At 39.5% G+C, this 17,718-nt stretch overlaps 1 protein-coding gene across 6 annotated transcripts in view; it reads right to left on the minus strand.

Moving 5' to 3' along the window:
* Positions 1-17,718, minus strand: part of ARMC8 (armadillo repeat containing 8) — a 115,614-nt gene that overhangs the window by 34,947 nt on the left and 62,949 nt on the right. For all 6 annotated transcript variants that reach the window (XM_055295297.2, XM_055295295.2, XM_055295301.2 and 3 more), the window contains 2 exons: positions 1,358-1,440; positions 969-1,050 (listed from right to left, as the gene is read on the minus strand). In XM_055295297.2, coding sequence (XP_055151272.1) covers positions 969-1,050; positions 1,358-1,440 — 165 coding nt within the window. The remainder of the gene's footprint in view (positions 1-968; positions 1,051-1,357; positions 1,441-17,718) is intronic.

Raw genomic sequence — 17,718 nt, forward strand, 5'->3', positions numbered from 1 at the left:
GTAATCCTAGCCAACACTTTGGGAGGCCAAGGCAGGATCACTTGAGCTCAGGAGTTCAAAACCAGCCTGGGCAACTTAGCGAGACCTTGTCTCAAAAAAATCAAAAAAATTAGCCAGGCATAGTGGCACATGCCTGTAGTCCCAGTTACTTGGGAGGCCAAGGTGGAAGAATCACTTGGGCCGGGGGGCACAAGGCTGCAGTGAGCCATATTGAGCCACTGCACTCTAGCCTGTGTGACACAGTGAGACCCTGTGTCTACTTAAAAAAAAAAAAAAATCCAGGGATTGCCGAGACTAAGAACAACACATTATCTCTGTAAATGGCAGATTCCTTTGCTTTTCAGAACCAAAAATTACAAGGATAATTCTGAATATAAGGTTAAGGTGTAATATTAAACAAATAGGGAGATCAGATGAGTAACTAAAGCTCAGTAAATAAAAGAAAATCAGACCTGGCTGGGCACAGTGGTTCATGCCTGTAATCCCAGCACTTTGGGAGGCCGAGGAGGGCAGATCACGTGGTCAGGAGTTCAAGACCAGCCTGACCAATATGGTGAAACTCTGTCTCTACTAAAAATACAAAAATTAGCCAGGCGTAGTGGTGCGCACCTGTAGTCCTAGCTACTCGAGAGGTCGAGGCAGGAGAATCGCTTGAACCGGGGAGGTGGAGGTTGCAGTGAGCCAAGATAGTGCCACTGCACTCCAGCCTGGGTGACAGAGCTAGACTACATCTCAAAAAAAAAAAAAAAAAAGAAAGAAAGAAAGAAAGAGAGAAAATCAGGCCTATAGTTCCCCCTCACACATGAAGCATTTGTAGATGCTTAGAATGTCAGATTTGAGGAGACAAGTGTTCAAAATGCTCTACACAAAAATCAGACACACTCCTAGACCAGGGAGTAGTGTTAGCTAGCTCAGCTCACTCTAGGGTCTGTGAGTATGGCTGTTACTGGCTGACCCTTTCTTCTTACCTTCATTAAAGGTTTCCACACAGCATGATCCTGGAAACTGGTTCGAAGCTGCTGCACAGATCTGGATAAACTGTGCAAACATCTACAAAGAATAATCAAAATTAGCTTCAGAAGAAACCAAAACTTTTACTTTTCAAACAAACTGGCTGGCATTTTACAATGACTAATGTACACTTCAAGCATATCTACATTGCTAAGTGAACTACATCAGACCACTTCATGGGGTTTGGAGGCCAGGCTCTCTGTTAGACAACGTTATACACTATGAATTCACCTGAGCAGATTTTTGAGGAACATTTGTAGTCTGCGTATACTCAGTGAAGGACCAGAAAGGAAACAGGTTAAATACATGGCAAAAGGTTTTTATTCAGACCATTTAAAGCTCATACCTGACGGCAGCTAACCGCACCTTGACACTAGACTCAGACAAGCCAGTCACAATTCGGTCCATCATATTTTCAGTCTCAATGATCTGGAGAAAAAGGTTAATGCTGCATAAATAACAACATGAAGGTGACAAACTTCACTGCTTGTAAATGCAAGTATGTTAACGTCCATTAAAAGTTTAACGTTGTTTTTGGCAAGAGTTTTTACCTCTCGAACAATCATCTTGCGGTGGGGGCAGGCAGTTCATCAGAGAGGTAGGTCTAGCCCACTAAGGACCTGCCAGGCTGAATGACAGGCGTAAGGGGCAGGTTGTTTATTTTTAAAGACATTTAAAACAAAAATTAAATGGTATAAGTACTGCAGAGGTGTTACGTAAACAATCTTGAGAAAAAGGAAAAGAAATAAATGAACTCTCATTGGGCAGGTTCCTTCCAGAGTGAGGTTCTAAAGAAATCACAGTCCATGCTCAGCCCTCATGAAATGAAATCTGGGCTTCTGACAGAGCCACCCTGTGGCTACTTTCTTACCAACCGACTGAAACTTTTAGAAAAGTAACCCTTGCCATCTTTCACTATAGCACTAAGTGCTGCTACATATAATCACTATAATCATGAAGCTCTATTGTTTCAACTTAAAAATAAGATAACCTGCAATTTTGCTTCATCAAACAATGTCTAGATACAAAATAAATAGTGTGTGAAGGAAACTGAATTTGACTTGTGTGGGCCTATTGAAAAACAGTCTTTTCATATTAGAATAAAGTACTCATGACATCACAACACAAATATTAACAAACACATCTGTTGAGTTCTTCTATGTGCCAAGCATGGTGCTAAGCATGTTGTATTACCCAATTTAACCCTCACTCTTCTGTAGGCATTATTCTGGATAATACAGAGCTTTCCTGTAATCACAGAGCTGAGACATGTACCCAGGCATGTGACTCCAGAGTCCATATGCTCAGCCACACTTATAATACAGCCCTGGTTAAAGTAGTCCTCTTGTACTCACCAGGTAGTTCCCATTATGGGCACCTCATTAATGGGAGTCGTTACTCTCACCTGGGAGAATACCTAGACCAATAAATCTTAACCTTGGTTGGCCTTGCAGAAGAATTACCTGGGGAAATTTTTTTTTTTTTTTAATCCTATGTCCAGGCCATACAGCAGACCAATTAAATTAGATTCTCCAGGGTCAGGGCTAGGCACCTAAATTTTTTTTTTTTTTTTTTAATCTCCTCAGGAAAGTCCAGTACACAGCCAAGGTTGAAGATCACTGACCTGGACTACAATGAGAGGATTGAGAAGGCTGACCTTAGAACATGAGAGAGTGGGAAACCTCAGAATGTTTCAGCCAAACAGGAAGAGAAGAAAATATTGTTGAAATTAACAACAATAACGGAAAATATCATCTATTAAGAACAGGGAACCACATTTTAGATGTAGGTTAGGAATGGTAATTTTTATCTGGTGTTTTAGTTTCCAAAACATTTACATATTGATCTACTCCTCGCCCTAGACCAAACCTAATTCCATTCTTACTGATATGCACAACCACTCTGTCCTCATTGTCACCTCTAGCCCCTAAACTCCTCCCTTTCTCAGTCTACCTACTCTTTGTGACTCTCTTATACCTTTTCCCCCTGGCATGGATGTCCTGCTCAGACACTCCACTTAGAAGACAGTTTCCCTTTTTCACTGTCCTCCCACCACTCATTACTCCTGCTCCGGATACCAACTGCTGATGTTGCTCTAGAAAAACCACCAAACATGGCTGTTCTTTCCATGTAAGCTATCCTACCTCAGCGGCACCCTCACTGCTGGTGACCAGCCTTGTAACCCCCTGGAGATGCCCATATTCCTTATGGTAGCTACCTCTTACTTCAAATTCTTCCTGCCTCCCTCATGGTCGCAGCCACTCTGTGCCCACCTCATCTTCGTAGGGACCTTGTTTTATTTTGGGGATACACATTGCAACTTCCCATTTCTGATGAAAGGTCTCCATGCTTTTGCTGTTTTCTTTACTCTTGTCAAGGTTGGGTACTTCAAGCTCAAAGCCTGTCTACCTTGATCCAAAAACTACCTTTCCATAACGTTCTCACATCTTTACTCTGCCCTACCTCTCATTTTCAATCCTGTTTAAAAGACGTTTAAGTGTCCAAACTTTAACCTCTTGAAGCTAGTCCTCTCCCCACTTTCCATCTTTAAATGGGCATATATCCAATAAAGGCTCTGTCCATCTCCACCTCTTATATGTAACGATACTGTGACTTCAAAACCAGCTCAGTATGGGAAATTTTCTAAAGTTCTGTCCTAGAGTTCTTTCCTGACCTCTAGCTCCATACTTCTGATTGCCTAATAAATATGACATGGATGTTCAGTGGAACTTCCGATCTATTACGTCTCATACTGAATTTGTCCTCCCAACCCCTAGCCTTGGCTAAACCTGCTTGTTCTCTGTGTCTTTCTGTTTTAGCTAACGGTATTTTAACATTCTCCCAGCCACCCAGGCCCTACATTTGTGCTAATTTTGACCCCAACTCTTCCTCCCTTACCACACAAAACCAAAACAATTTACTTAGCACTATACCTTATATTCATTCCTTTCGCATTCCATTAAACTAGTTGGGACCTTATTACTATTTCCTTGGGGGTCATAGTAGTATGTTTTCCAAATTACCTAACCTTCTGTGCTACAGCAACCATCAAAGACTGGCTGGGTTACTTCAATCATGCATTAGTCACTGTTCTTGACACAGAAAAGGCCAAATCAGTACCTTCAGTATGGGAAGGAAACAAAAGCCTAGGGCAAAAGTTTCACGCAGTGGAGGACTAGATGCTTATGCCTGAAAGATCCTTCTGGCTTGGGAAATTATTTTTACTTAAGAATGAGAAATGATAACTTGGGAGAAACAACTGCCTGTACTGGATATAGTTACATCATCAGAGAATGTGGTGGTGGTAGAAGTATGGATAGGCTGAACACATGGTTACTCTCCAGAAAGAACTGAGAAATACTATTAGCATTGGCTCCAGATGCTTGCCCTGGGTGTGGCCAAGACTTGAAAGAGTTTTCTAGATAAGGTTTCCCGGCTACATTCAACTAAAGATGTAAATCTACCAAAGAACCGGAATGATGTAGCAATCGTAGGCATTTAATAAAGTATATCTCAGTATACCCATAGGTCACAAATTCCTGAAGTTGCTTAGCACCAAGAAAAAGCCTAATCCCACACAAGAGATGTGACAGAAAATTCTACAAGTTTAGTATGGGCTAAAGTCCAGACTGTAGCCTCTTCCCAAAGTTTGGAAGGCTGATATGAAAGAACCTGTGGAAAGGGAATAGGGTGATGATCAGAAATAAAATGAGTAGGTAGCCAGCCTAGTGGGTGAAGCAGGGGAAATGGAATGTTATGGAGTGGATTTGCTGTATAATCTTGGGCAATTTACCTCTCTGGGCCTTCACTACACGAGGAGATACAGTAATGGTTATTTTATCTCCAATCTTTTGTAATCAGCAGGTGCATAAGGATCATGTTAGTCAGTCTGGACAAAACTACCATGTTGTTTAGAAGGAACACGGGAAGAAGGCGGGTGAGGAGAGGCTGGAGAATGGTTCAGGTCTACTTAGAGTGCTAAAGGAGAAGGCAAGGAAAGGCAAATGGCACAACTCCTACTTGCATTTCTGTAATTTTGTATTCAGCAAATATCTGAGTGCCAGAGAGTGACAGGCATGGTTTTGAAACTCAAAAACAAAATAGTGAGGAAGAGAAAGCCCTTGCTCCTACCAAACTCACAGTATTGAATAAGCAAGCACAATTAAGTGTTTCAGTGCTATGGTGCTTGATTTCATGGTAGAAAGAACACCTTGGGAATGACAGGGACCATGGGGCCACACAATGAAACAAGTATCTACAAAGGGAAGGTAGGAAGACATCCTTTCTCAAGAACAGGAATTTTAAGATCTAGGACAGTGGAAAAACATTAGGGCTTAATCACTGTAACATTAAGATTGTAGCTTTGTGCTTTCTTTTAAAGTTTCTAGGGGTGTATGGTCCCTGATACTTTGGAGACAGAGTATAGCTATAAGGTGGCTGGTAAACGCTTTCCAAGTCAGGACATAAAACTATCTGGAGGTGTCTTCCCCTCAGGCACAAGCTGACCCTTCTTAGATCATAGTCTATCAGAATGTCTATAGCAGAAGGCCTGAATCTGTATCTGAACTTGTAATGGAGTCAATTCAGTAACCCTGCTAGGGTTCTAGAAAGCATGCTTGAATCTCTGGTCCACCTTCTCCATCAAGATATCAGTCTTGGAGTGAGAGTGAAAAACAATACAAAATTAGAATGTAAACTTTGAATTCCAAAAGGGTATGGACAACATGATCTAACCAAGGTTTTCCAAGCTTGAGGGCATGGAGACCATCTGTGTATGGATACAAAGGGCATTATAGTGAATACACTGACAAAAATGAGGACAAAAATGTGATCACAAGACAGGAAAAGGTTTGGAATCCAGTCCAGAGAAAAAATTTTCAGGTCAGCAGGGAAGGAGCTGGTAGTGGCTGCTGCCACAGCCCTCTGCCCCATATGAAGGTTTAACAGTGCACCAGACAGCTTTTCAAACATGGGATTGGAAAGCCAAGAGCAATAAAACATGTCCTCCATGGTGCCTTTTAACGACCCCAGTACCGTGCTCCACAGCCTTGATATGATGGAGGGTGCCAAGTCCTAGCACCCTGCAAAGGCATCTTAGGTCCTTCCAGGATGTAAGAGCAATGCCAAGTAAAGCTGAAAGTTGTTCTCCCTCATGGTTCTTGTTGGAGACTCCTCGGCCATAGCTCAGCAAATATGACCTGTGGCATAGCTGGTTGGATCTGCTAAAAAAGAAAAAGAGACAGTGCCCTCTGTTACACAGACACTGTGCCCAGCCAGAAGGGGTACTTGTAGTAGACTGAATCCTCAGAGTGGAGGAGGCCATCTTTCTTTCTAGGCTTTTCTAGGGGCCTGGGCTATAAACTACAGAATTAAGTAACACAAAAAATGTTGCATCCTCAACTGACCGTTTTAGGTCAATGGACCAGGTATTGTATACCTCCCTGCTGGTGTCTTTAGCTTTTATGACATGCTTTTGCAAAACTGTCTATTGCATTGGTGCTCTTGCAGGAGTGGATAAGGATCTATTAGAACAGGATCTGAGGCCCCTGTAATCAGGACAAGACTTTTATGACCAGTGGGAAAGAGGGGCACTCAGTCCAGAGGATCATAGGGAAAATGCAGAATCCAGATAATACTAAGGTGGTGGTTTATGGTATACACAGGAACTCCAACAACTTGAAAATGGGCCTTTGGCTACAAGGGAACTTCCCAGCCCTCCATGAGCTTTAGTAGATCCAAAATTTAGTTGTGGCCAGGACATAAGCCATCTTTTCCTCTGAGCACATGAATTATAAGAGTCAGATATATGGCCTTTGAAAAAACAAGACAAACTATTATTCCAGCTTTATCCAGAATGAAACATTCTTCAGATACTAGAAAAACTTTAGCTTGGACTTTAGCTTCAACTGTGTTGAAACCAGGTCAAGCAAAATATGTGGAAACTGAAACCAGGTAGATTCTTAGTGGTGTCAGCAAACTTCTCGGACAATTCAAAGTGGGTGGGTTGGGGGGGGTGTCAAGGCAGTGGGTGGCAAAGTGGGCTCTCTCTTAACATCAATCACTTATGTGAATGTGCATAATAGCCAGGCAAATACAACTTAATTCCAAATAGGCTTTTGTGAAAGTTTCCAGAGAAAGTTTTAATGGATTATGAGTAATAACAAGACAGAACTGGCCAGAAAGAATAAGGACCTGGAATTAAACTCTGAAAATCACAAGCCACAACCATTTAAGATCTAAGTGGATAAGGTATCAAATCCAGACTCTAGTTAAAGCAGGAGGGATTAAGCAGCCAAGCAGGGTGCAGCACAAGGAGGTCAGGGAGAGAGAGAAGGTCTGGCAAGGAAAAAAGATGTATAACAGAGACTGGACCTGCTGGGTGTGGATGGCAATGCTTTAGTCTCCTAAATGTCAATAAAGACAAGTCCCAGGACACGCACTTGAGTCTTTCCTAGCAGGACCATTTATTAAAGGTCTAGAGTTCCTCACTTAAATTTTTTTTTTTTTTTTAGGAAATGAGCACTATAAACCCAAGATCTCATGTCAGCACCATCAAGACACTAGTTTTGGAAATGGGGTAGAGACTAGGGAGGAAAGAGAAGGGCCATGAGGTAAGAAGGCAGATACTAGAATGAAATAGGCATGTACAACCAGCTTATCTGGATAGACTGGGTAGAACCAGCAAGAGTCAGGGGAGAGATCCATTCCCCCAAATGGAAAACCAATCTTTCACTAGATTTTAGGAAGTGACCATGGGATTTTATAAGATGACCACAGGATACTTAAAGACATGATGCCATATACATCATGGAAATGCTTGAGCACCTAATGTGTATTATTCCTGAGTATATCCTCATACAATTTCTCCTTTATTAAAACAAAGTAAAGCAAAACAAAAACAAACCAAAGACCAAAAAACCCAAATCCAAAATCTCCAACAGTACATGGTCTTCCACGAATCAAGTAAGGGCAGTTGCAGTGCTCGCTCCTAAATCAGTTCAACTGGAAAACCAATTCTCTTACTGCATTCTCTTAATGCAGTGGACATAACTGTCTGACAGAACTAAACACATTTGTGCCTGTTCATTTTTAGGCTGAATAATGTTAATATCTGAAGAGGTCTTAGAAATAGTCTTATCTGAGGTCTCAAGTTCATCTTCAGAAAGATGAAGTCACTGGTCCAGGTTCTTCAGGCAAACTGCAGCAGAGCAGCCAGAGCACCCTTCCCCATTCCCCAGGTTTTCTTACTTCCAGTATGAGGTCCTTTCTATTCACTATGCTGTAAGGATGAGATTTTTCACTTAGCCTTAACTAAATTGAGATCTGACTTTGAAAACAGGGAAAGAGGAAAAGAACTATAAAAAATTATCATTGCTGTAGAAACCACAGACTACATATTGATATCTTGGGCCAATAAAGATTAATATACTATACTTGGCAAGAAGGGGTATCATTAATAAACTGAACAAGAAAGAAAAAAAGGCCGGGCACGGTGGCTCATGTCTGTAATCCCAGCACTTTGGGAGGCCGAGGCGGGCAGATCACGAGGTCGGGAGATCTAGACCATCCTGGCTAACACGGTGAAACCCCGTCTCTACTAACAAGACAAAAAATGAGCAGGGCGCCGTGGCGGGCGCTTATAGTCCAAGCTACTCGGGAGGCTGAGGCAGGAGAATGGCGTGAACCTGGGAGGTGGAGCTTGCAGTGAGCTGAGATCGCACCACTGCACTCTGGCCTGGGCAAAAGAGCGAGACTCTGTCTCAAAAAAAAAAAAAAAAAAAAAAAAAAGAGGAGAAAAAGATATACTTTACAGGACCTCCCAGAGAGAAAATGACAAATCAATGATTCAGCTTTGGTTGGGGGTACAAATGGCAAAGGTCAGAGAGGATACCAGCCAGTGAAAAGATAAGCCAAGAAAAACCGGGAAGAAACCACAGAGTTCCACTGACATTTCAACTCATCTGACCTCCATTTTAGAATCAGGACCTAGCTTTAGCAGATAGTAACCAAACGGAATTAACATTCTACTGTCCTTAGCCACAAGTTCCATTCATCTGTTGTGAATAAAAACTGTAGAGTTTCCCGTCCATAGACTGTTATGTAATATCTGTGCCACTGCTCCAATGTAAGATGTTCGGACATTTTTCTCTAGCAAAGAATTTTAAAGTAAAAGGCAGTTTTGTTTTGCTTCTTTTTTTTTTTTTTTTTTTGAGATAGAGTCTCACTCTGTCGCCCAGGCGAAATCTAGGCTCACTGCAACCTCCCCCTCCCGGGTTCGAGTGATTCTCCCACCTCAGCCTCCTGAGTTGCTGAGATTATAGGCGCACGCCACCACGCCCAGCTAATTTTTGTATTTTTAGTAGAGATGGGGTTTCACCATGTTGGCCAGGCTGGTCTTGAGCTCCTGACCTCAAGAGATCTATCCACCTCGACCTCCCAAAGTGCTGGGATTATACGTGTGAGCCACTGCTCCCGGCCTTTGTTTTTTTCTAAATGAGAAAAAGATGTTCAGCTTCTCTTAGAACAGATCACTGATGAATACATTATATTCTGGGGTCTCAGTAAACACTTGACGAAGTATTTCTTCCCTCCTCTCACTCTTTCATTGCTATCCACTCCCACATTCATACTAAATTCTTCTAACTCCATGATCTTGAGTCAACAGAAAAACGTTGGCCGGGCGTGGTGGCTCACGCCTGTAATCCCAGCACTTTGGGAGGCCAAGGCGGGCGCATCACGAGGTCAGGAGATCGAGACTGTCCTGACTAACACAGTGAAACCCCGTCTCTACTAAAAATACAAAAAATTAGCCAGGTGTGGTTGCAGGCGCCTGTAGTCCCAGCTACTCGGGAGGCTGAGGTAGGAGAATGGCCTGAACCCAGGAGGTGGAGGTTGTAGTGAGCCAAGATCGCGCCACTGCACTCCAGCCTGGGCAACAGAGCGAGACTCCGTCTCAAAAAAAAAAAAAAAAAAAAAAAAAAAGAACAATGTTTGGGAGGCATGGGGTGGGAGGAAATAGTCTATCTTCTCTCAGCTGGAGACCTAAAAAACCCACTGTCTAAGAAATGGTCTGTAGGGCCTCTTTTTGATCCTTTCTCTTGAAGGTACTGAATTAAATCAGCATCTATCCTCTCCTGTAGGTCTGCCTGCCTGCCTGCCTGCCTGGGAGCTGGAGCTGTATCACTTCACTTTAGGTGTAGAAGATAAAGAAGAGGGGTACATATTGTGGGCCCATTCTTAAGTTTCTATATTTCATTTTTGCTTTTAAGCCTTATGATATTTTGTCATTTATACCTGGGGTCATTTACATCTTTTTATTTTCTTACTAGCTGGGAAAGTCGTTTATGTTACATGTTCAGAAGAAACATTAGAAGAAAGTTCTAAACTTCTCTACACTTTGTGGAAAAGTGGGAGTTTTCTCAAGTCGACTTTTCCTTTCCCCAAAACCAAAGGTATAAACATATTGCATCAGAAATACTTATACTGCAGAAAAACGGATCAATACTTCTATCAAAAAATATTTAAGAGTTCAATTTCATAAAGTTTAATCATTAGCTTAATGGCAGAATACAGCCTAAACAGCCACTGAATTACACTCTTTTAACGCATAAATAAAACCATTATAAATTATGATGTAAATAACTGAGACTTCCATCTGTCTCCTCCTGTTTGCCATCCTGGGCACATGAACGATTCACTGCCCAGGAATTGCACAGCACAATGCCTGTTCAGCCCCTATTCCTCTATATACACAGTCATGCACCCTCACAGTTTTTATTAACCTACAGGTTAGTTGGCTAAATTTTCAGGTCCAGACATACAAAAATTACTCAATAGATAAAGTATAACATCTACAATATGCCGGGTACTGCTTTTACATAGCTTACATTCCAGTGACAACCACTGACAAAGAAGTAACCTATTAACAGATTCAAGGATTTCAAAATGTTGCCTGAAGTTTAATTCTATTCCCATAAAGAAGCTGTCTACAGAATAAAATGCTAAAATAGTACCTTGATACATAATTCTGGATACTTCCTCTCTAGAATAAAACAAAATCATATTTAGTGTCCTTAGAAAAACATTTAAAATTAATGCAGAAGGAACACAGATATGGAGGTCCCTCATTTTCTATGGGTCAAAACTTCTGAAGAAATGATTTTAGCATTTTAGAAGGTGAGAAATCTTCCAAATAAACTTCTTTATAAGAGAGCGACTTTTCCAGACTCATTCATAATAGGTTATTTCAATTACAGTCATATCTTAATCATATCTGAGTGCACTGTTCATGGCAAAAATGGCTTTCAGTGTGGACAGACTTTTTATACACGAGGCTCTGGAATTACTACATAGCAATTTAGTGTCTCATCTCCCTAACTACATCAAACTGTAAGCATTCACAAAGTACATGCCAGTCTTCTGCTTCATTCTGAGCATACAGGAAGTACATCATCAATGTTACATGATGAGTGGACAGATGGATTAAAGCATTTCATTACCCACTTAGTACCAAAAGCTATGTGATAGAAATGATGTTTTCTGAATCTAATGCTTTGTAAACAGCTAGGACAAACTATTAAGCTATATACCAAGTTCTCTCAGTTTGTAGTATTTTCTTTTTTAGGCTAATCATATACTCTTCTGTAAAATTTCTTGCCATTCTATGCCATAATTTGGATCTATAATGGTATTTAACTTAGCATGTGTAAAGTGATGTAATAGTTAAAAACATAGGCTTTGGAGTCAGAGAGACTGGGATAAGACAGAGACTGTACTACTTACTAGCTGGGGGGCCTTGGTCAAACTGCTGATTTCCTGATCTGCAAAAACTATCTCATAGGGTGGTATGACGATTAAGGGAGAGAATGTGCTAATGCTTAGCACAGGGTCCAGCACATAGTGAGTGCTCAACAAATGGTAGTAGTTATATTTCTGTTGTATATGGTTTCCCAAACAGATTCTGTTGACTTAAGTATCTGAGTTATATGATTTCTGCATGCCCCATACCACGTAACACTTTATATTTAGCAAAGGCTTAATAGATATTTGCTTAATAAGTGAACTCGATTTTTTTTCTCTCAAGCATAGTGAAAAATCTTATTCAGACAACCTTGTTAACCAATACACAGAACCCAGTAAGATTTCCAATCATAACCCAAAGCCATAGTTTTAATCTAATTTTTCTAGGGGCTGTCACATGCCAAAATCATTCAAACAAGGGAATCAGTATGTAGGAAAGTATCCAGTGACAATGTCTACTGTCAACAATTGATAATGCCTTTCTTCAGAAAGTCAGACAACTGGCTTCTCCCTCTCCTGATCAGGGCCCTGTTTCTTTCTACATGCCAGTACACACAGGCATATGGGAAGTTTGGTATGTCACCAAACTGGTTTATGAGAGTTTCTATTTAGGCTGGGGGCGGTGGCTCACGCCTATAATCCCAGCACTTTGGGAGGCTGAGGCGGGTGGATCACGAGGTCAGGAGTTCGAGACCATCCTGGCCAACATAGTGAAAACCCCGTCTCTACTAAAAATACAAAAAATTAGGTGGGCGTGGTAGTGGGTGCCTGTAATCTCAGCTACTTGGGAGGCTGAGGCAAGAGAATCACTTGAACCCAGGAGACGGAGGCTGCAGTGAGCCAAGATTGTGCCACAGCACTCCAGTCCAGGAACCAGTGCGAGACCCCATCTCAAAAAAAAAAAAAGAGTTTATAGTTAGCTATGCAGTATTAGCACAGGGTGGGCAAACTTTTTCTGTAAGGGCCAAGCAGTAAATATTTTAGACTTTGTGGGACATACAATTCTGTCACAACTACTCAACTTGCCTTGGTAGTACAAAACAGTCAAAAGTCAACACATAAACCAACAAGGTCGTACGGCAATATAACTTTACGGACATAAACTTGAATTTAATTTCCTTTTCATATGTCAGAAAATATTCTTCTTTTAATTCTCCCAACCATTAAAAAATGCAAAAAAAATTTTATCTTGCAAGCTACAAAATTATAATGTAGGTAATAGTACCCACAGGTTGTAGTTTACCAACCTCTATGCTAGCGCTTCAATCATAGGAAAGAGCATAGCAACAATCCCTGATTCTTATCACAATCCTAATCTTTTCAAGTTCTACTATTCCATATATATTTAATTATTCCAAACATTTCATTCATTTCCAGAAAGAATGTTCTTGAAAATCCAACTAAATCACAACATTTAGATTTACAGATCTGATAAAGATATTTTAGCCCATTTCTTGGTGTATATAACCTCTGTCTTTTAACTAGATAATAAACAATAAACCAACTTGTCCGTCATACTTTCAATGGCTTAAGCAAAGGACATACCACAAATAGTAAAACACTCAATTTTGTATCTTCATTTAATGAAACTATGAAATAAAAATTCATTATTTTATAAATACCTCTATTGTATATACAGCATTATCACTCCCAGGTTTGCTTCTTTCAGTATGTTGAAGGCCAAAGGTCTCAATACTGTGGGCAAGTGGCAAAACCTGGTCCTGTCATGGTTATTGCTTTAAAAATACTTACCATTGTGAATGAATGTTGCAAGGTTCACATAAAATTCTTTGGTGGATTTGCTTTAAGAAGGTAACTAACAACTTAACCACAGTTTGAGGCAAGGAATTATGAATTTCGAATGAATTTGTTGCTATTCAGTAGCAGAGCCAAGTCCTGAAGGGTGCTACTTCTGTGGTATCATGGAAAACCTTCCAAATGTACAAGGTGTTTGTTTCAACATGAAGGCTAAGGCTTAGAAATAATCCCTTGCATCTGCCTGATTTCATGGTAGAGAAAAATACAAAATTTCGATGCTGTGCCTTTTAAATGCCCATTTAGAATCATTAAACTTTGCAAAATATTTAACAATATAAATTCACGGTACATTTATACTGTTACCCAGAAGATCAACTAGTAATAAATAAAAATGTTCAAAGTGAATGCATGCTCAGCAATCTTTTTTTTTTGAGACAGGGTTTCACTCTGTCACCTAGGCTGTAGTGCAGTAGTATAGTGGTGTGACAGTGTGATCATGGCTCACTGCAGCCTCGACCTTCTGGGCTCAAGTGGACCTCCCACCTCAGCCTCCCAAATAGCTGGGACCACAGGTCCATGCCACCAGGCCTGGATAATTTTTGTATTTTTTTTTTTTTTTTTGTAGAGACAGAGTTTCGCTATGTTGCCCCAAGCTGGTATTGAACTCGAGCTAAAGCAATCCTCCCACCTAAGCCTCCCAAAGTGCTAGAATTACAGGCGTGAGCCACCATGCCCAGCCAGCAATCTTTAGAGATAGCAGAAAGATATTAAGAAAGATTGACCTAAATTTACAAATATGCTTTAAAATCTTACAGCATTGAAAATACAGAAAAAATTACATTGGTTCAAAATGTGAACATGTATTTTTGGGATATGGTTTTGTATGAATGATGACTCTGAAGAAATGACATCCATGACAACCACGAGCAGTAATACTTAGGTGATCAAAGTTAGGTAGATTTTGGCCTCCTTACTTTTCTTAAGACATCTATTATCTAAGCTTCTAATCAATTATTAATACACTTTGGAGGGCACGCTATGACAATAGTTTTAAAAATTAGTATTTTAAATTTTAGAATAAAATTATAAACAAGACAATTTGTTATCAGGAAATACTCTACAGAAAGAGCCTATGTTTCTAAAACATAACTTCCTTTACTGGAATAAAGTTTTAGAAACTTATAGCATAAAATCACTTTCTTCATTGCAAACCTCTTATTTACACCTTCAATGTTGTTCATCTTTTAATATACTTAAAAATATATATTTTTAATCTCCCAATGAATTAGATATTCTAATAAATGCTTCCATTTATTGAGCACCTATTATGTGGCAGACACTGTGCTAAATATTTTAAGTACATTATATCACGTATTTACAATGATCTGCAGTTGTAACTTTCTTTGCTAGGAAAAAGAGGATAGAAGACAAATTCTTGTTCTTTGCTTTCCTTTTTTCTTCTGCCTATACTTCTCAAAAAAAAATTTTTTTTAATCTCACTCTTGGCTTTCTTCACATGTCACATAAAGCCACTGTGATTAGACAACTTTTTTTCCTTCAAGGAACAAAAACTTAAGAGTTCATGTTTTCAATTCTTGAAAATGTAAAACGAAAAGCATTTAAAAAGTGTTTAAAGTAACCAATAATTAAGCTATTAAATTCCAAACTGATTCAAGGATAGCTCCATGGATAAACATGTCCATTTTAATGGGTTCTAAATACTTCTCTGAGACCTCAGCAAATTCTTACTGGTCATTCCTTACTTTTCTCTGACTTATTGAGGTTTTATTATAAATGCTGAGGTTTAAGGCTATGCCTTTTTGATCTTTATCTCCCCTCCCTGCCTCTCCTTCCCTCCACCCAGTGGGCAATATTATACAATGCAGGTAGTTCAATCAGTCTATGCAGAATTGAGTAACTGATCTTAAAAATCAGACACTAATTGGAAAAATACTTTATATCAGTATATATAACCTTGCAAATATGTTGATTCCTGAAAGGTTAATTTCTATAAACCAAATCATACTTTTATCCTTAGAAAACTTGGTCCAGATTCACATGTGTGAATGATACAAACTTTAAAAAAGTCACACATTTAGAAAGATAAAAACTCTATATTTTCTAATTAAGAAATAATGGTCAAAATTATTTTGAAATAAAGTACAATACCATAAAACATGTTTTCTTTGATCTATAGCCAAGCAAGCAGAAAACAAGCCCTCACGATTGCCTGCCTCTTGAAAAAATGGGAATTTCCTGCATTTTTCTCTATGCTAAGTATAATAGTGAAACCCCTGACTATATGACCAGATGTATATTTTCTCCATCTCAAATTTCCTGTCTTTACACACAGACAGAATTGCTAGTGAGGTTAGGAAAGTTCCTAATGCAGACAGGAGCATATAAGATAATGGGTGCTTAATAACGCAATATTGCTCATACATCCATTTGTCTGTGTGTTCATTTTTTTCATTCATTCATTCATCAATTATTTATTAAGTGTCAACTATGCACAGACAGTGTTGTAGATGCTGGGAATACATTAATGAACAAAACACAAATAAATCCCTGCCCCCATGGAGCTTACATTCTAGTTCCTCAAAAGAAATCTCCAGCTAAAATATAAGTATTCAAATTTAAGCAGAAAACTTTCCCCAAGGCTCCATTAGTCAGGTGCCCCAGGGGAATGAAGGTTACAATACGTACTTAACATTTGCAATGTGTTTACTTTCATCAAAAATAAAACCAACATCCGGGTTAGTATACCAATTTCCTTGAATTTTAATTTACACTTTACTTCTAATTTCCCTTAATTTTCACTAACATTTCTAACAACTTCTACTAGTTACTTGAAGAGTAAGAGAGAGATAATCCTTTTTCAACTTCCAACTTAATTGGTGATCGATAGGTCCTAATCAAGTGATGGTCTTCATAACAGCAATTATTTGTCATAGAAGAATCTATCTCAAAATTACAGGATTGTTTACCACTGCTGCCTCTTGTGACTTAACCATTGACTGGGGATGCCAGTACTTGAAATAGTTTGTTGATCTATTTTGCTTCGTATCTTAACTTCTTCCATTTTTAATATCCCATTAACTGGACTTCTGCTTCCTAATCAGCATTAATATATGGTAAAGGCTATCATTAGAAACTAGATTTTTCCTTTGGCAGAGATGAGAGCTAATTTTTACTTGGCATTGCTGTCATTGCAGTTACTGCTAATGTGTTCTGAACCCTTCTTCCACTGAGCTGTCAATTCCTGCCTATGCTCTTACTCTAACCAAAATCCATTCAGAGTCAGGATCAATTATTACAGGTAACTTGAATTCTTCTAAGTTTAACATGGCCAGGCCACAACTGTTGCCAGGCTCAGTGATCCTCCATCTTTTCTGGGGCTTCTTCTCCCTCTTCATGTCACAGTCAATGGTAGTATTTTTCACTCTCACCTGCACAACTGTTTCCACCAGCACCACCCTCCTTCACTCTAGCTGACAGGATACCACAATAAATTAAGAAATTTTCAAGTATGCCATAGAATAATAAAGGATGCAACACTCAGAATTAGAATACCAATTTTGCTCCATGCAGGATAAAGGTCCAAACAAATTAAAGTCACTCTGTGTATGATTTCTGCATTTTCATTTCTATATTTATTCAACAAATATTTATTGAGTTGCTTATTAAGTTCCAGGGAATGTTATACAGTTTATTTTAGTGGGAATACACCAACACTGCTTCAAAGCAGGGGTGGTAAATCTCTGATCTATAGGTCACATTCCACCTTCAGCTTAATATTCTCTGGCCCAAAGAGAAGGTATCAAGAAATGAAAACACAGCAGACCTTCAGAAGTCTTTAGAAGCAGTAAAAGAGACACAATTATATGAAGAGAGGCCAGTGTCCTTCTCCTTTACTAATGTGTATACCTCTCATTGTCTCTACTTTGCTCTTATTTTCTCTTCTTCATTCTGCCTCCTTTCCTTAACTGGCCATGATAGGGCACTAGGATACATATTATTTACTGAATGTATTGAATTATGTTCCCATTTTTAATTTAAATGGCAGACCAACTGATCATTTCATGTTTTTCTCCTGAAACAAACAAACTTTTTGTTGGTTTTTGAGCGGGAGAAGTAGGGATTAGGGGA

The sequence above is a fragment of the Symphalangus syndactylus genome, chromosome 10 (genome assembly GCF_028878055.3).
Source record: "Symphalangus syndactylus isolate Jambi chromosome 10, NHGRI_mSymSyn1-v2.1_pri, whole genome shotgun sequence".
Taxonomy (NCBI): Eukaryota; Metazoa; Chordata; class Mammalia; order Primates; family Hylobatidae; genus Symphalangus; species Symphalangus syndactylus.